Source organism: Phyllobates terribilis, unplaced genomic scaffold, assembly GCF_046119375.1.
Source record: "Phyllobates terribilis strain yellow unplaced genomic scaffold, ASM4611937v1 Scaffold_100__1_contigs__length_5926523, whole genome shotgun sequence".
Classification (NCBI taxonomy): domain Eukaryota; kingdom Metazoa; phylum Chordata; class Amphibia; order Anura; family Dendrobatidae; genus Phyllobates; species Phyllobates terribilis.
The window spans coordinates 74,161-94,504 of NW_027362860.1; the positions used below are offsets into that span (position 1 = coordinate 74,161).

At 45.8% G+C, this 20,344-nt stretch overlaps 1 protein-coding gene across 1 annotated transcript; it reads left to right on the plus strand.

Moving 5' to 3' along the window:
- The first annotated feature begins 691 nt into the window (after positions 1-691).
- JPT1 (Jupiter microtubule associated homolog 1) lies at positions 692-16,332 on the plus strand. Its single transcript, XM_073663144.1, has 5 exons — positions 692-844; positions 4,378-4,529; positions 8,788-8,870; positions 15,876-15,894; positions 16,001-16,332. Exons 1-5 carry the CDS (start codon positions 789-791, stop codon positions 16,111-16,113), a joined length of 423 nt encoding a protein of 140 aa, XP_073519245.1. The 5' UTR covers positions 692-788; the 3' UTR covers positions 16,114-16,332.
- The last annotated feature ends 4,012 nt before the right edge of the window (positions 16,333-20,344 follow it).

Sequence of the window (20,344 nt, forward strand, 5' to 3'; positions counted from 1 at the left end):
ACACACACATACACTTATAGATCTTCGCAGACTTCCACGCATCAAAGCAACTACTTAAAGGTTGTGGGGGGCACAGGTCTAAAACTTGCCGCAGGGCTCATAAGAGTCTAATCACGCCCCTGATGACAGGACGACACCGTTGACATCTGCAGCATTATGATTTCTGCTCTGGATATTTATCATGGACTTCACCCCTTGCAATGCACATGGCATGTCCACACGTGGATTTCTGCAGCAAATACGTCCAAATGTACATCCCCTTAATAATGAGCTCTAGAGGTAATGAGGTTTTCCTGTGCCCATTTGGAAATCCCCTTAATAAACCCGTCACACCGTGCTGTGCCCTATGTACCGCATTGCTAATGGAGTACTCAGATGAGCTGGTGGCCAGACACCCCACCCAGATTTTCTCCACTCCTTCCTGCAGGACCACTTTCCCTCCCAGTGACCTCACACCGCCACCAGCATTCACTCACAAAGAAAGAATGAAAAAATGACCGACAGGCTCACGAGCCAATGAAAGCACGGAGCAGACACCGGCTTCTCCTGTCATTGGTGACTTTATGTCAGTGGGCGGGATTTTCTACGTCACATGCGCAGAAAGCAGATGCTGATGCTAGAGTGGCGGTAGTAACGTCCAACAGTCTATGCAGACTACAGCTACTAGCCAATCAGAGGAGGAGTAACGGTTCGAAGCGACCAATAAGAAACCACCAGGGGCGTAACCCTATATATAAATGCGGTAACGTTTCACTTCGCTTGTTAGTAGCTAGCTACCGGCAGACGAAATGACAACTACTTCTACATTCAAAGGGCTCGACCCCGAAAGCCGTAGTAGCTCCAGGTAATGGTCTGAAGGGAATGAGCGGTATGGCGGTAACGTATGTGTATGTCCTGTGTGGAGCCGACTGATCATGGGGCTGTCTGTTGTTTAAATTGACTCCTGGGTGTACTACAAGTGCCAGCATCTACTGCTTTCCATCTGCAGTGTGTTTTGATCGTTACTTCATCCCTGATCTGTGGCTAGTGAGTCTGTAATCCCTGGTGTTGAGTGGATTATAATCTGGATTTAATTGTTAATCTGGTAATAGTTAAAACTGCACTGTCTAGGGTAACATGGGAATGCTGTGACTCCTGACCTGAGGCTGGATCAGTGGATAAGCTGCCCTTTACCCTGGCATCACTGGGGTGTATGGGATAATAGTGGGCTCCTTATGGAAAATCAGACATCTAATAGTGACCTAAAATAGTCTGTACTGCAATTCTTGAGTCATCTGCTTCTCATCCTGCTAAAATCTGCAGTAGATGCCATTTTATCCATGCACTGCCCTAATCCCTAGCCTACTGGGATTTCCTTGAGGATCCCCCCCAGTTTAGGCTGACACTTGGCTTTTCCTTACTATGTAGATGTGATCCTGGATGTGCAGAATTGGCCTGGTTTGGCACTCTCTCTCCATCTGTCATGGATTGCATTTTCCTTTCAGGGTGGGGTTACCATTGGGAATTTTGTGCTGCTGTCAGCTGGGGTCTTGCTGCTTCCTCCTCCCCTGCTGAATTACTAGGCGATGAGTAGTCTGTATCTGTCCCAGTTATGAGGGGTGAGGCGGATCAGCTGCTGTATTCCCGGAGAAGATTTAACAAAGGAAATGTAGTAGTGACATGTGCGCTATTCCAGCATGGCTGATTCTTTACTACATGTCGCAGCGGTCTGGAATCTTTATATATAGGGGTTTTCTACAGCCTGGATAGTTTGATGCATGGCAGCAATAAGAGGGTCTTTACACAGACAGTATTTGGTCACAGAAATTTGGAGTAAAGAAATCTTATTCAGCAGTCCTAAAACAAATTTTTTTGTTAGGAATGCACCAATTGTATTTAAGGCAGGATTCACGCTGGTGTTGCGGGCATTGTACAGACCATGATGCATGCACTGCTGGCCTCAATATTTTGGCCTCATAGGCCAACATGTCGTGGTCTGTACTTGGCCTATCAAACCATGGATCTGACATCAGTGGCCAACTCAAACTAAGGCTATGTGCCCACGTTGCATTTATGAAGCAGAAAATTTCTGCTGCATAAATGCAAGTCCTCTCCCGGAAAAACGCATGCGGAATTCCGCACGCGTTTATCGCGCTTTTTTCGCGCGTTTATCACGCGTTTTCCACATGCGGAATTGCCTTGCGTTTTTTATGCATTGAACAAAGGCAATTCTGCTTGCGGAAACGCAAAATTAAATGACATGCTGCGGATTTTTGAACGCAGCATAAACGCTGCGGAAAAATCTGCAGCATGTGCATAGAACTTGCGGAATCCCATTGGGGACCATGGGGTGCATGTTACCAAGCGTTTTACAAGCATTTCCGCTGCGGAAATTCCGCATCAAAAACGCTTGAAAAATGCTACGTGGGCACACAGCCTAAAAGCCACTTGGTGCTGCACTCGGATGGCTGTCATGAAGGGACCAGTCCCAGTCCAGCCATGAGTTTGCCTTTGACTTCCCAACTAAGTAATTGGGGTCTAGGGTGCTGTTAATTTGGGTCAGGCTGGGATCTATGGCCTCAATCTGAATGCTAAACTGTCCGCAATCCTTTCATCTGAATGAGATCTAATTGACACATTGAACCTCAGGACTTTACACCCCCCCCCTTCCTCCCTTATAAGGCTGGGTTTGTATTTTGACTGGTGTAGTTTTTAAAAGTGCATCTAAAGCTTTGTTACTGTACATTAAAGGGGTTGACATCTCAGAAGTGGGCCCCAGTCTATGTATTTTACATAGAATTCTCACTCCTTTGGGTCCAGCTCCCTGCCACTGCTCTGGTATCAGTGTTAAGTATCGCAGTAATGCCAATATCCTGTGCCACTGCTCTAGCCAGTCACTGAGGTTGGGGCCTGTGCTGGTGAGATGAGCCATCTATACTGGTCACACCAGGACCAGTGCAGCTGCAGGGAGCCCTGGACCCAGCAAGAGTATTTGAGCAAACTGATCAATGTATTTTACAATTTAAGGCCCAATTTCCTGAAGTAGACAATCCCTTTAACCATCAGTGGTGGGTGGAGTCACTGTTAAAGGGAATCTGTCACAGTATTTTGCCACCTAATCTGAGAGCAGTGTAAGACCCTGATTCCAGTGCTGTCACTTTTGATTAAATTGTTAAACGGCATACTACTTGGAGGACTAGTAGACTGGCTGCCATGTAGTCATCCATATTCATGAGCTCTGTATAATCCTACCTCCAGCACTGATTAGCTGCTTTCTGCCTATGCAGTGTTCAGTCACCAATCAGTGGTAGGAGCAGGTCTATATAGCTCAGAACTGGTTGCTATGCAGCAAATAAAATGGGGATTTTTATCAAAATGACAGCAAGCAGCCAGCAAGTGACACTGCTGGATTTGGCATCTATGCCCCTACATCATACTGTTCTCAGATGGGTGAGGGAAAAAACCTGGTGACCCATTTGCTTTAAAGAGGACTGGTCACTTGCTCAAAAAATAGAGTTGCATAGCTTGTAAAAATCCCTGAGCTCCACTGATTCTGCCACTCTTCCCTTGTGTGCATCACTCCAAAAGCAACAAATGTGAAATCTCTGCTTTGCAGTCCAGATGGGTTTCTTCACTCTCCTGTATGTGCTTTCACCCCTTCCCAAATGCTGCCAATCTCATCATAGCAAGTGATCTAGGAGTCTGAGGCTGCTGAGCTGAGATTGACAGTGTCTAAGAGGTTAGAGGTGAAAGCACATACCCCAGAGGACTGAAGAGGCACCCAGTTGGGCTGCAAAGCAGAGATTTCACATGTGGTACTCTAGAAGAAACTAATCTGAATATTCCTACAATATAGCAAAACAAGAGCAGCAGATTCTGGGAGCTCCAGTGTTTTTTACAAGACATTTATAGGGAATCTGTCAGCAGGTTTTTGCAATTAATCTAAGAGCAGCACAACATATGGCATGAGGGCCTTATTCCAGGGCAGTGTGGCTTCAATAGTCAATTTTTAACTTTTTTTTTTTTACCAGCAGGAGACTGTCTTTAGAGGACTAGGTCTGACTGACAATATGGTGGTGATGCCATGGATACAGCAGTAAGGGGCATGGTTATCCCTGCTAGACTAGAGCAGCAATGTGTCTGGTACACTGCCCCCTATAGGGCCCTATGAGGGTTGGGTATGCTCACTGCCACTTAATTCTGATGGTAATAATGGTCCTCCTTTCTGATTGGTGCAAACACCACTGATCTGGACTGCATCATATATCTTGTGGATAGGTGTGGAGTACTTTCCACTGGACACAACCCCTTTAATGAGTGCAAAAAGTCTGCTTGTGTTGGATGGTGTGGTTGCAATGATCTCACGCTTTGGCTTATCCCAGTAAATCTTTATTCCAGGGTCCTGAGACCTCCTGGTGGTGGCTCCAGCTTTTCTTTTGGCGTTGAAGCTTCAAAGCAGCAACAACCTGCTAGACGACACAAGATGGCTTCCAACATATTTGGCATACCTGACAATGAGCCGGCACCTACATCTTGCGCTTCTGAGCCTGGTAAATTATTCCTATGTACCTCACCTTGTTTAATGTTGCATATATTAGATGGATGTTGGCAGCAGTAGCAGATCTCCAGGTGAATTGACTATGCGTCCTGGGATTTATGCCACCCTTATCTGCATAATGAATGGGGTGGTAATGTTACATATTTGGCATTTAGGAACACATACCAAAATTCCTTTGTTGGGAAGCTTTCACCTCCCAAATGTCTTTGAAAGGGCTAAATCTGCATATAAATCAATTCCAGCAGTACCTTTTACATGGCCAGTCTGGTCCTCATTTACTGAGAATCTGTTTGAATTGCTATGTAATTTAGGCTGAAGAGCTATTTGTAGGTCTGAAGCCTGTCACTCCAGCTCTATTCCCCACCTAGCACTGGCCTTTGTCTGAACTTAAATGGTGCAGGCTGCCAGTCAAGCAGGAGGTGGAGATTGTGGTCTGAGTGAGAAATAGAGCTGGAATGACGGAGGCTTCAGATCTACCATGGACATTTACATATCAATTCAAATGCTCCATTGTAACAGGAATGGAGTGGCCATGTAAAGGTATTGGTGGATTTGTAACTTTCTCAGACATGTACATATAGTTTGGGATGTGAACTCCTGACAGATTCCCTTTAATTTCCTGCTAACTACAGGACTGGAGATGTCTACAAAGGGGAGGGAGGGGGCTATCATGAGGACTAGCTCAGTCCTGATGGTGTGGGCTGCCTTCTGTGACAAGATGCTCTATAGGAGCAGCTGACAGACTTGTATACATCATGGATGGCCACCATGAAATGCATATTAGACAAAGCAATCCATAATTTTGACCTCTTGCTTTGCTTGTGGTGAGTTTGGTCAAGAGCCTTGAATGCTGAAGTGTCTGATCTAAGTAAAATCAATTGATCTCATGTAAATGCTTCACTAAATTGTTAATCGCTTGTATGAGCACCAGACTTTCCTATTGCTTATAATTGTTTCTTCTAAAATGGCAATCCTGTAGCAACTTTTCTTTAAAACACTGCATTGTACAATTCCTTGTTTTCTTTCTGGGAATGCATTAAAGGGGCTTTCCACTTTAAGGAATGTGAACCCTGACTCTTGTACACTTAAAATAAGAGCTGGTACTTGGCCTCCCTGCAGGGCAGTGGAGTCAGTATAAAATGGACTGATTCCGACTCCTACAATATATAATAAATTGGGTACAATAGTTCAATTCAGTTTCTCGGGGATACTTTTTCATAAGAATTTTGGAAAGTTCTGAAATGTCCTATTCCTGATCTAAGGGTCTAGACTTTTAGCTGAGATAAATCTGTGCTACAGTAAATTTATCACTTACACATGAGCCATGTATGAGGGAGTTGGAGGTTTGGCTTGCTGGCTCCACAGCCCTACCTCCCTAGGCCTAGCAGTCTCATGCTTGGGTTTCAGTGTCCTGACTGCAGCAGTGACATCAGGTTGACAGTGCTAACTACTACTGGAGCACAGTGACTCATGCCATCTACCTCTGCACAGCTGCTGTGCTCAGTGATTGGCTTTAGTGGTGATATGTATTGCCAGCATTATGCTGTAGACAAGACCTCAGCATGTGGAAGGGTGTTGGCACTAGGGGAGTGTGAATACCTGCTGCTTTAAATATTTACAGGTCCACTTTCCTTGGCATAAAAAAACCCTTTAAAGGGAACCCCCCAGGTGATATCAGACCTCTATGGCCATACATTGTATAGAAAAGTAAATCTATACATACCTTTATGGCCCATAGCAGAGGTCTGATTGCAGAGAAATCTGGTTTTATAAAGTCAGTTTTCAAGAGGCTTGGTGTCTGGGGGGGTGAGCAGGGCACATCTCAGGGCCCTGTGATGGGGAGGGGGGAGGATATGGTAACTTGGCAGCAATTTAGGTGAATAGTAAGCAGATAAAAGGGGTTTGCTAGGCAGAAAACAGACTTTATAAAACCAGATTTCTCTGCAATCAGACCTCTGCTATGGGACATATCTATAAGTATAGATTTACTTTTCTATCACCTGTATGCCCATAGTAGAGGTCTGATATTGCCCAGGGGGTGACAGATTCCCTTTAATGGTTTAATCTGTCAGTTCTGAGTGGACATGGTCAATAGAGCATGTACTGACAATGAGTGGTATCAGAATGTATTAAAGGGATTTTCCAGTCTCATTGACCACCCCATTCCCTCCTCAGTTTAGTTTTTATACTGCTTGACTCATGCACCTTTGGTCAGCCAGTCTCCACCCATGCCTGCTTCCTGTACTGATGTGAAGTCTGCACTGCAGTCAGTGAGCTTGGTGACAGTCTACTTGGGCTGAGCTCACTGGCTGCAGCATGTGAAATCAGTGCTGCGCACTAAGTCTGAGACTGCACTGGGGAATGCAAGTAAGGCTATGTGCCCACAATGCAGAAAATTTCTGCATCTCCCTGGCAGAAAAAACGCATGCCGATTGACAAACGCTTTCCAGGCGATAGCGTCACTTGGAAAGTGCTTGACAACTAGGTCACACTATATAAATCCATGCAAACAGCATGGATTTATACAGTGTGAACCGTAAAAATTAAAACAAATAAAGCTATACTCACCCCCGATGCCCCAGCGTGGCTGCAGCGCTCGTTCCTGTCTGGTTCCCGGCTGCCGGCATATCGTGAGACAGAGCGGTGAAGGGCCTGCGGTCGCATGACTGTGACGTCACCGCAGGTCCTCAAGCAATGCCGGCATTCAGAGAGAAGCCTTCGGAAAGGTGAGTATAAACTTTATTTGTTTTAGTCTTTTTTTACAGGTACAATGGTACCCAGGTCTGGATGAGAGTCTTCTCTCCTCCAGAACTGGGTACCATCCGCACATAGAGACGCATAGAAGCCGCTTGTACAAATGTACAGACACGGATTCTATGCATCTCAATGCAAGTCAATGGCGGGAGTTCCGCTGCGCTTCCGCAAAATTAAATGACATGCTGCGGATTTTTGTACGCAGCATAAACGCTGCGGAAAAATCCGCAGCATGTGCATAGAACTTGCGGAATCCCCTTGGGGACCATGGGGTGTGGATTACCTAGCATTTCACAAGCGTTTACGCTGCGGAAATTCCGCAGCATAAACGCTTGAAAAACGCTACGTGGGCACCCAGCCTAAATGGTTTGTCTTAACTGCAGCCATAGAAAGTGTTCTAAAACCAGAATGTCAGTTTCAAAGTGCAAATGTACATGACTGAGTACAACATAAAGATGATTTTCATGGTCTCTTAAAAGAACAACTTGTGACTGTTGCACCTAAACATCTCTGCATTGCTCGAGTTACTTCCAAGATCTGCTTGACACAAAGGAAAGAAATTGTCAAAGTTCCAAAGAACCTGTGACAAGCTGCTTAAAGCCATCAAACCTTGCATGAGTGGTTACAGGGAAGTTGTGCCACTGCCTGTAAAACTCTCCATGACTTCTTTTTCCCATTAGACTGCTCTACATAACTGAAGAAGCTGTGCATTGTAATTGCTGGGGTCTCGCAGGGAATGGGGATTGTCTTCCATTTGAATGGAGCAGTTTTATGACCTTCTCTATAGTGGTCAGTCTGTGGGACTGACACTAATAGTAAAGTGCTGTGGCACAGGGCTAGTCTCTTGATTGGTGGCATCTCTGCAATTAAACACAATTTGAGAACACTCTAAGGTATTTTAGCAGCTTGCATTGTCTGTTTAAGCAGAAGCTGATTATAAAGTGGTGGTCTAGGCATTTATCATTGGGCTAGTACACTGGGGATTCAGCTCCAGGCACCCCACCACTGATGTTATATCTGACAGCAGCTGGATGCAGTCACTGCACGGACTGGTGGCAGTGCCAGGTCCTACATCTCCACCCCACCTAATCTAATATTAGTAACATGGTGTTAGGATGGGTCATCAGTATCAAATGCAGACAACACCTTTTAAATGTTGTCTAGGATTAAAAAAATTGCATTAAATGTGAAATTCAAATGGAACGGATTATGTTTATTGCAGTAAACAAGGAGCTCATCTAATTGTTCTTGCAAGTGGATAATGGCCATGAGAAAATCAACTTGCCTGCTTTGACTCCTAAAGCCAGGAGTCGGCTTACAGAAATTGTCTATGGCTCTAAGACTGCTGGTTAGCAGCAAGTTCAGCTTGGCTAGTGGTTTCCAGAGTCGCATGCCTCCAAACTGATGCTGTGTTTATGAATGCCTTATCTCCCATATCCATCTGGCTGACATTCTGCAAGGCTTGCTCTGTGTGATAAAGATGTCCTGTCTTCTAGGAGCTTCAGAAAGTGCAGCTTGTGGGGATGATCCACACAGAACATGTACACAGGATGAATACAGTGATGCCACAGAATACATGGTTAGTATAAAAAAATAACTCGTATGACAAATGATGTTTTAAATCCTAATCTCGATCCTAGCAGGGTGACAAATTGCTCAATATATACTTTAAGGATTAGCTGGCAAAGAACTGTCTACAAAGGTGTCCATGAGTTGGTGGAAAGTTCAGCTTTAGCTGCCTCACATCTCCTTCCCAACCTGCCACATCAGGCAGGGCAGCTTGTAGAAGGATCAGGCATGTTGACTGTCTGATCCCATTTATCTTGGTTACTCTTGCCAACAAGCCTGCTTTATCTGGGGTTTAGAATCTGGTGTGTCTAAAATCAGCATATTAAACTCTCAGCATGGTTTTTACATGTATGTAGTGGTATGGCTCTAAAATCTAGTCCCCAATAATTGATGCCTCTTATATCTCATCTGATGAGAAGGCTAACCTTAAGCATATGGCTCTTACAACTAGAAGTGCACTGTCTTTTGTATTGCTACACACTGAAATTAGCTGGGGTAAATTTCCCACAACTAAAGATCTGTTTAGAGACCAACTGTTGGCACAATAGGACCACCAGTCAGTAAACACACTGCCACTGAGCAGACTGATCAGTGAACATCACTTGCCTGTACAGACAGATCACACCTACACTAGATTGCCCAGTGCAGATAGGCTGCCATAGTCCTCAGCGCTGCACATCATGATTACACAGGATGATGCACCATTGAGTAATTATGCTGTGCAAACAATTTCACCTGATGAACAAGTGTTTTGATCATTCATCAGGTGATCAACTGTTCACTGTAAAAACACCAACGTCACTTATCTTGCCAACACTCATTCCTGATTATCTTGTAAATGTTCCTTTAGAGATCAATGTGCCAAAGGACATGCATGCTTTTTTTTTGGGGGGGGGGGGCAGGGGCAGGGGCATGAGCCCCTAAAGTATACCACTAATTCCATATGTAAATCATCCTGACTGGTTCCCTTTAAGCACCTTAATTGTGACATCCCACATGGGTTGTGAGGTTGCTGTGGTTTATCTGGATATGTAGCAGGGGAATAGTTTACACTTGAGTAGGTATAAAATGGACTGACTACTAAAATGTATAATAAATTGGGTACAGTAGTACAATGCAGGATGTGCTGTAAATGTTTTCATAAGAATTTGGGAAAGTTGGTGAATGTCTGTTCCTGATCTCAACTAAGAGCTGAAATCCTGAGATGAATCTGTGCTGCACTTTATGTACACTCAGTGACCAGGGCTTCTGAGTCAGTTTGGCTTAGACTCCACAGCCCTGTTGATCTGAGTCAGTTATTGTAACACTGACCTGTCTAATGGCTGCAGGTGACCTGCTTTGTCACCATACTCCACAAGGAAGGATCTGATGACTCATGCTGTGATCTAGTCTACTGCTGATGTGGATGATGCATTCTTCCTGCATTTGTCACTTCCTATAATCTGGGTTGTACATGCTTCATTCATGCTTTCCTTCTCAGTAATGCTACAATGTATTGGTGACTGTTTAAAGGGGTATAAGGGGGTTGCTGTGGTTGTCAGTGTGTTTTCTTAATGGTGTGTAAAGCGGTCTCAGCGCTGCACCTGGTGTCTGAATTCATGTCATCAATTGCTTGCAACTGGCAAGCCAGCTGAGCTTACTGTCTACAGCAATGTCACCATTGACAGCACTGCAGCCAAATGGACACCAGAAGCAGTGACTTGGCACTGAACACAGGGAGCTGTCCTTTGACCTCTTTTCTTAGAACTGCCTTTAGATAGGTGTTTTCTGTAAACACCTTAGGTATGATCTCGCTGACATTCCCTCAAGATACTTTATTGGCATGCAGGTCAGAGGAAGCTGAATAACATCTGCAATCTTATTCCAGAGAGCCATGTTTCCTTGTATCTAAATGAGCTGTTATATGGGCCGGCCACTGATCTGCATGAGAATCTGCCTCCAGAGCTATAAATGAAAGGAGGCGTTAGCAGTATTAGACATGTAATGACTGACAGAGACCAGGAGTCCACTGTCAGAGCTGTGGCTCCTTGTAATGACAGATCCGCTGTGAGGACACCTGCAGATGTTGAGCTGACGGCATATACACATGGTCAAAATTGTTGGTACCCCTCATATAATAAGGGGAAAAACCCACAATGGTCACAAATAACTTGAATCTGACTAAAGTAGTAATAAATTGAAAATGAACAAATGAAAGTCAGACATTGCTTTTCAACCCTGCTTCCACAGAATTTTTTTTTTAAATTAAACTCTTGAAATAGGCCTGGACAGAAATGATGGTTCTTCTTAACTTAATATTTTGAACAATCTTTTGAGGCAATCAAATGATTCCTGTAACTGTCAATGAGACTTCTGCACCTCTTGACAGGTATTTTGGCCCACTCCTCATGAGCAAACTGCTCCAGTTGTCTCGTGTTTGAAGGTTGCCTTTTCCAGGCGGCATGTTTCAGCTCTTTCCAAAGATGCTCAATATAATTTAGGTCAGGGCTCATAGAAGGCCACTTGCCAATAGTCCAATGTTTTCCTCTTAGCCATTCTTAGATGTTCACTGTGTTTTGGGTCATTATCCTGTTGCAAGACCCATGACCTGCAACCGAGACCAAGCTTTCTGACACTGTGCAGCACATCTCTCTAGAATCCCTTGATAGTCTTGAGATTTCCACTTTGGATGAAACAGATGGTGCGATCTGACACTGATGTTCCTTGAGCTTGAAGTTCACCTTTAATCTCTTTAGAAGTTATCCTGGGCTATTTTGTTACCATTCATATTACCCATCTTTGATTTGTCATTTTTCCTCCTGCGGCCACATCCAGGGAGGTTGGCTACAGTTCTGGATAATATGTGCACCTGTAGTCACAGGAACATCAAGCTGCTTGGAGATGGTCTTATAACCTTTACCTTTTTAACATGCTTGTCTATAATTTTTCTTTCTAATCTCCTGAGACAACTCTTTCCTTTGCTTCCTCTGGTCCATGTTGAGTGTGGTACACACCATGTCACCAAACAGCACAGTGAGTATCTGTAGCCCTATATACAGGCCCACTGACTGATTACAAGATTGTAGACACCCGTGATGCTAACTAGTGGACACAACTTGATTTAACATGCCCTTTTGTCACATTTTCAGGGGCACCACTATTTTTGTCAAAGCCTATTTCATGAGTTTAATTTTTTTAAATTCTGTGGGAGCAGGGTTGAAAAGTAATGTCTGACTTTCATTTGTTCATTTTCAAAGACTTTTAATTACTTTTGTCAGATTAAGTTATTTCTGTGACCATTGTAGAGTTTTCTCTCATTAAATGAGGGGTACCAACAATTTTGACCAGGTGTAGATCTGCATAATGGGACAATATTTCATCCGCTGTACTGGTAGTTATAACCACACTAATCTCTGCAGTGAGAGCAGGAGGGCAGACATGATCTCTATTACCTGCATGCCCATATACCATAGATGGCTTAGGAGGGTTGATCCTATTGGCACTTCCCTTTTTTAAATTGGGCTCTGGCAGTAACTGAATCTAAGCAGTTTACAGAGCAGTACACTGCATTGCTGGGTGTTTCTCTTCACTTGTCTCCTATTGACCCATTACATATATGGTTCATCAACATCAGACTTGAAAAATCGCTTTAATACTCAGTAGTCTGAATTTTTTTTTTCTTTTGCTGTAGCTTGAGATGCCATGCATATTTGGATGGTCATACACCCTGCACATTGGTTTATGCAATAATTGTAAACTAAGAGGTACCAAGGTTGCCAATGTGGAATGCCAAGACTAGGCTTCATACTGAGACAAGTTAAGATGATCTTGGAACTTAGTGCTCATACCATCTAAGACTTTCTATAGGAAGTTAAAGCGCACCTGTCGGCAGGATTGTGCTCCATAAACTACATACACTGTCAGGTGGGTGACATAACACTGATTAATGATATATTGCTTGATGAAATCCATCCTATGGTTCTTCGGTAATCTTTACTTTCAGTTTGGAGATATGCCCTTGCTCCAGGGTGGCCTGTGGGGGGTGCTCTATCTGGTGCTCTGCTTACATATTCATCTGTATGCTCTTATGAGAGCTCACTGTGCCTTCACTGACCTGCCTCCTATTTTACCTGGCCCCACACTACTAGATTTCCTAAATTAGGAGGCAGGTCAGTGAATGCAGTGAGCTGTCATAAAAGCATACAGATGAATGTGAGCTGCCGAAGAGCACTGGCATATCAGCATTATCTCCAAACTGAAAGTAAAGATTACGCAAGAACCACAGGACGGATTTCATCAACCAAGGGATCATATATTAAGTGTAATGTCGCCCTCCTGACAGTGTATGTAGTTTACGGAGCACAATCCTGCTGACAGGTGCCACACTAAAGATCTTACCATGCACTTGTAGAAGACAGGGCTCGACAAACCCAGGCGCCTGGTCGCCAGTGGCGCCTAGAAAATGTTGCCTGGTGCTTGAGGAGTTGAGAAGAAAAAAAAATACTCTCAATCCAATCCCACCTCCTGCAGAGTCATCCAATCGGAGGAAGCAGGGACAGTATCGCTCAGGCCGCCTTCTCCACTTTGCTCCGCCCCCCTTATGCTCCAGGACTGGACAGGGAGAGTTGGGTTACGGGGGAAGCAGGGCCGGCATCAGCACCTGGCGTACCCAGGCAAGTGCCGGGGCCCTGGAAAATCAGAGGGGCCCACTCACTGTCGGGGCCCGGGCCCACACACCCACCCGCCCACTCACTGTCGGGGCCCTGGCCGCTTCCTCGGCACCTGTTCAGGGACGCAGGCGCTGCTTGATTGCCGGCACTTCCCCCAGACATGGCCGCACGCTGTCCAGCTGTGTCTGCTAGTAATGACACGGCAGGGTCGACGGCACTGCGCCTTTAATTGTGCTTGTGTCGCTCCTGCCGCGTCATTACTAGCAGGCACAGCACGCGGCCATGTCTGGGGGAGTGCCGGCAATCAAACACCGTTGGAGCGGAGGCCCTGCACAGATGGGTGGGAGGGGCCCGGACCCGACCGCAATTGGGCCCCTCTGATGTTCCAGGGCCATGAAGTCTGTGACACGCCGGGGGCCCTGCACTGCCCCATACCCGAGGAGCTGCTGGACAGGACACTGGACCGGGGACAGGTGAGTGAGGCTTCCCCAATCCCCATATTAAAAATATTAGTAATGGGTCTGTGTGAGTGAATGTCAGTGTATATGACTGTGTATATATATTTGTCTGTTTTATCTGTGTATGTGCGCATATGTCTGCGTAGCGTGTGTGTGCGCGCGCATATGTCTGCGTAGCGTGTGTGTGCGCGCATGCATATGTCTGCGTAGCGTGTGTGTGCGCGCATGCATATGTCTGCGTAGCGTGTGTGTGCGCGCATGCATATGTCTGCGTAGCGTGTGTGTGCATGCATATGTCTGCGTAGCGTGTGTGCGCGCGCATGCATATGTCTGCGTAGCGTGTGTGCGCGCATGCATATGTCTGCGTAGCGTGTGTGCGCGCATGCATATGTCTGCGTAGCGTGTGTGCGCGCATGCATATGTCTGCGTAGCGTGTGTGCGCGCATGCATATGTCTGCGTAGCGTGTGTGCGCGCATGCATATGTCTGCGTAGCGTGTGTGCGCGCATGCATATGTCTGCGTAGCGTGTGCGCGCGCATGCATATGTCTGCGTAGCGTGTGCGCGCGCATGCATATGTCTGCGTAGCGTGTGCGCGCGCATGCATATGTCTGCGTAGCGTGTGCGCGCGCATGCATATGTCTGCGTAGCGTGTGCGCGCGCATGCATATGTCTGCGTAGCGTGTGCGCGCGCATGCATATGTCTGCGTAGCGTGTGCGCGCGCATGCATATGTCTGCGTAGCGTGTGCGCGCGCATGCATATGTCTGCGTAGCGTGTGCGCGCGCATGCATATGTCTGCGTAGCGTGTGCGCGCGCGCATGCATATGTCTGCGTAGCGTGTGCGCGCGCGCATGCATATGTCTGCGTAGCGTGTGCGCGCGCGCATGCATATGTCTGCGTAGCGTGTGCGCGCGCGCATGCATATGTCTGCGTAGCGTGTGCGCGCGCGCATGCATATGTCTGCGTAGCGTGTGCGCGCGCGCATGCATATGTCTGCGTAGCGTGTGCGCGCGCGCATGCATATGTCTGCGTAGCGTGTGCGCGCGCGCATGCATATGTCTGCGTAGCGTGTGCGCGCGCGCATGCATATGTCTGCGTAGCGTGTGTGCGCGCATGCATATGTCTGCGTAGCGTGTGTGCGCGCATGCATATGTCTGCGTAGCGTGTGTGCGCGCATGCATATGTCTGCGTAGCGTGTGTGCGCGCATGCATATGTCTGCGTAGCGTGTGTGCGCGCATGCATATGTCTGCGTAGCGTGTGTGCGCGCATGCATATGTCTGCGTAGCGTGCGCGCGCGCATGCATATGTCTGCGTAGCGTGTGTGTGCGCGCGCGCATGCATATGTCTGCGTAGCGTGTGTGTGCGCGCGCGCATGCATATGTCTGCGTAGCGTGTGTGTGCGCGCGCGCATGCATATGTCTGCGTAGCGTGTGTGTGTGCGCGCGCATGCATATGTCTGCGTATGTGAAGGATGAGGGGGCAGGCTGGGCCATGTGTAAAATAAATAAAAAAAAAAAATATATATATATATATATATTTATATTTTATTTATATTTCTCCGCTGTATCTGTGCATCATGAATCGTGGTATGTGTTAAAAGGGCCCACTGAGACTCTTTCGCCCGGGGCCCAGAAAAACCTGGAGCCGGCCCTGGGGGGAAGGATCGCTGTGGCCGGGGGCCCGTTCTCATCTCCCGCTACCTGTGTAAGTACATACAAAGGCCGTGCTCCCCAGGGAGACGCCGTGTGTGAGGGGGTCTATATGTACAGTTTGTCAACAAAAAAAAATTCTGGCTCCTAAATTTTTTGGCTGGCTCCTAGATTCTGAATAACTTTGTCAACCCCTGGTATAAGAAACATAGGATGCATTGTGATATCTCTCTAACTTTTAAATCTGTTCTCTTCTAGGGAGAAGCAGAAGTACCTGGTGAGTACAATTCACATTGTGCTTATCCTCTGTCTGGTTCTGGCCACTGCTTTAGCACATGGCCTGCTAATCCTAGTATCTTTAATGTCACTTTTTTATTTTGTAGAAACAGAACCTGTGATAGAGGCTTCAGGAGAACCTGCACAACCTGCTGCCCCTGTAGCTGTACCCAGCAGAAGAAACCCTCCTGGAGGAAAGTCCAGTCTGATCCTGGGCTGAACAATTGAATTACCATGCTGGCATTTTTTTCTTTCATGTATGACTGTACATCTTTCCTTGGTTTAAAGCACTTTGTCCTGACTTTTGTACAAATGGTTGTGTATCTTCCCATTTTCCTGGAACTACTGGAAAAGGCATGACCTTGTATTTCTAGTAGAAATGTTTGTTTTATTAATGTTTCACATAATAAAAAAATATTTAAATGTTTTCCATCTTTAATCAGCAGGTGTTGGAACTGGTTTGTTCAAGGTGGCTCAAGTGCTGATTCTAATTCAGTGAATGTCCAATGGGGTATGCTTGGACTAAGGGATCATTGTACATCTGTCAATTGGCAGTCGTTTAATAACCTGTCCACCCTGATCTATTCATTACTTGTATAGCACCATCATATTCCACAGTGCTTTATAAACATCATCGCTGTCCCCAATAGGGCTGACAGGGATTCTAGATTATCAGAATATCCAGAGGAAACTACAAACTCCTTACAGATTGTGTCCTTAGTGGGATTTCATTCAATGACTTGGTGCTACCCACTGAGCCCCATGTGTTGCCTCCATGCTTCTGATATTCACAGAATAATCAGTAATTAGTGGAAATGTCACTCTCTACAGCATGTGCTGATGAGAACATTTTTTTTTTTTCTACAAACTTGAATAACATTTTAGCTGAAAGTTGGGTGATGCAGTGAAAAATTAGTGTTTTATCAGGAAACTCATGTACCCAATCATCATGCAGTGTACATGTGCCTTTTAAAACCTAAGGCTTTAAAGTAGTCCCCCACACCTCACCCACTAGAGATGAAGCAGTATAAGGTGCCCATCAGGAGAATGCTTATTCTGCCAACACCCATCTCTCACAATTGACACACAACCTGGACACAACTGCTCGGCCAATGTTCTTGTGGTCACGGCCTGTTAAGTACAATGGTAGATTAAATGGTTATAGATGCTATAGTAATGAATCTCCCCATGTGGCAACCAACAAATGCTTGTAGTTAGCCTACTTTAATGTCTCCACCTGTGGTTTAAGGCTTATCCACAGCAAATATAACCATGCAGGAATGGATGATTACTAAGGCCACTTTATGGTAATGTCAGGTGCGGATTGAGCAATACCGAATCATTGGCTGAGGTCCCTATCGCAGTCAATACATGTCCTGCACAAACTGAGGTGCAACTGCTTCAGAAGTTGTGGTTTTCTACTAGATCAAAAGAATTGCTTAATTTGTGGACAATTCCTTAAGGTGGCAACACTGACATTCCCTTTATCTAAAAGCAACATAATTTAGGAAGAGACCTTGATTCCAGCAATGCAGCTGGGTCACGAGTTGAAGAGGGAATGATAAATGCAGGGACAATATACTTCCTGTTTCTACATAGAGCAGAGACAAGAGAATAATTTACTGGGTGAAAAGGCAAAATGAGACATTGTACACAGTGCTATATTAAGAGGATAAAAACTTTGATGGGGCTTCTCTGCCACCCCAGGATATTTCACCCCCAGCCCCAGCCTCTTTAGATTGACTGTTGCTTCAGGAGGAAATTGGCAAGTGAGCTATCAAGGCTCATGCTAAGTGAAAGGAAACAAGCCCCAGCAGTAGTGGTTCCTTAAAGGGAACCTGTCACCAGCAAAAACTATATTAACCTGCAGATATGGGGTTCATTTGCTGGTTAATGGCACTACTAACCTGCCCGGCGCTTTATTCTCCCCAGCAGCATTTGGTTTGTCACAAGGGTGGCATTGGTTCAGTCACTTCTCGGAGTACAGAGAGGTGGCTGTAACCACATCCCCAGTACTGACTGACACTGGCTCTACACTGAGGCCGGTTGTTAGTCAGGCCCAGTGACTGAACCTGCACTGGTGAGGCCTCCATGACTTAATGCCACCAGGGAGAATAAAGCTCATCTATCTGCAGCGTTTGGCTATGGGCAGGTTAGTAATGCTATTAACCTGCAGATTAACCCATATCTGCAGGTTAATAGCATTTTGCTGGTGACAGGTTTCCTTTAAAAAAAAAAAAAAAAAGCACCCCCAATTTTTTTTATCCTCTTAATATATTGCAATCACCATATTATATAGCACTGTGTACTTACAATTGCTCATTTTGCCTTTCTACCCAGTTAATTCTCTTCCCCATTAGGCCTGTGACATCACATTATTAAAAACAGACTAGGTGAATCCTTGTAAGCTATGCAGAAACTGAAAGACAGCTGTTGTGTTATCCCTGTATGCTTCTTGACAGACATGGGCACTTATATGAATAATTAAACATCATCCTGTAATGTAGTGTGATGACATTTGAAGCATAGCTTAACAATCGATCACATATGGGGGGAGTCTGAATGGCGAGAATAGGAATCACTTAGAAAACTGTGCATGCACCTTTCTTCAGCGTGTGTATACATGCCCTTTATTCAGTAAATTTTGGTGCATGCCTAGTTGCCGCTCCTGTCATTCTGTGGGGCTGCTGTAAAAAGCAGAACAGTGCTCAGCAGCTCCACAGGGAATAAAGGGAGCAGCTGTTGAGCATGTGCACTGCTGCTTCAGGGCTGTGGAGTCTTGAGTCCATTTTGGTGGAGTCGGTATAAAATGGACAGACTCCTAAAATTGGGTACAGTAGTTCAATGTAGTCTGTAAGGAATATTTTTCAGAAGAATTTGGGAGAGTTATGAAATGTCCTATAAACATCTGTCCTAATCTAAGGGTCTAGACTTTTAGCTGAGATGAATCTGCTTCAGTAAATTTATCACTTAACCATGAGCCATGTATGAAGGAGTTGGTGTCATGGAAATTGAGGAGTTGGAGGTTTGACTTACCACCTCCACAGCCCTGGATAAAAGTTAGTCTACCAAATAATGAGGACCCAACAGTTGGACACCCAACCAATAAAGTTAATGCCTAGTTACCAACAACCTACTAACTGCCAAATCCAAGCGACACTACTCCATTCTCCTCCTGGACCTGTCATCTGCCTTTGACACAGTGGACCATTCTCTTACTACAGCCTCATCTCTTGTCATCAGACTTGACCCAATCTTGGATCTCCTCATACCTAACAGACGGACATTCAGAGTCTCCCACTCGCATACCACCTCCTCATCTCACCCCCTATCTGTAAGCGTCCCCCCAAGGCTCAGTCCTAGGAACACTGCTCTTCTCCATTTACACCTTCGGCCTGGGACAGCTCATAGTCTCACGGCTTTCAGTATCATCTTTATGCTGATGACACATAGATCTAGCGCTCTGGACTTGATATCACCTCCTTACTAACCAAAATCCCACTATGTCCACTATTTCATCCTTCTCTGATACATTTCTGAAACTTAACATGGAAAAAACTGAATTCACCATCTTTCCCCCACCTCACTCAACCCAAAACCACCATCTGACCTTCCATCAAGGTTAACTGCTGCCCTCTCTCCCCCATCCTACAAGCTCGCTGCCTCGGGGTAACCCTGGACTCTGATCTCTCCTTCAAACCACATATCCAAGCCCTTTCCACTTCCTGCCGACTCAAAAATATCTCCCGGATCCGCACATTCCCCAACCACGAATCTGCAAAAACACTAGTGCATGTCCTCATCATCTCCCACCTCGACTACTGCAACTTCCTGCTCTGTGGCCTCCCTTCTAACACTTGCACCCCTCCAATCTAGCCTAAACTCTGCTGCCTGACTAATCCACCTGTCCCCCCGCTATTCCCCGGCCTCTTCCCTCGGTCAATCACTTCACTAGCTCCCCATTGCCCAGAGACTCAAGTTCAAGACCCTAACCCTGGCATACAAAGCCATTCACAACCTGTATCCTCCATACACCTGTGACCTAGTCTCTTGGTACTTACCTGCACGCAACCTCCGATCCTCATAAGCTCTCCTTCTCTACTCCCCTCTTCCCACAATCACATACAAGATTTCTCCCATGCATCCCCGCTACTCTGGAACTCTCTCCCCCAACATATCAGACTCTCGCCTATCATGAAAGCCTTCAAAAGAAACCTGAAGACCCAACTCTTCCGACAAGCCTACAACCTGCAGTAACCACCGCTGCACGACCAGTTCTACCCTCACCTACTGCATCCTCACCCATACCTTGTAGATTGTGAGCCCTCGCGGGCAGGGTCCTCGCACCTCCTGTACCACTTGCTGACTCGTTTTAAGATTATTGCAAATGGTTTTTGCTATGTATATCCCTTTTTCACATGAAAAGTGCCATGGAATAAACGGCGCTATAA

Bases quoted from the DNA above. Each gene is read 5' to 3' on its own strand.
- JPT1 (XM_073663144.1), top strand. From the start codon at position 789: ATGACAACTACTTCTACATTCAAAGGGCTCGACCCCGAAAGCCGTAGT. The intron at 845-4,377 runs GTAATGGTCTGA...TCTTTATTCCAG, and splicing joins GAAAGCCGTAGTAGCTCCAG to GGTCCTGAGACCTCCTGGTG. The intron at 4,530-8,787 runs GTAAATTATTCC...CCTGTCTTCTAG, and splicing joins ATCTTGCGCTTCTGAGCCTG to GAGCTTCAGAAAGTGCAGCT.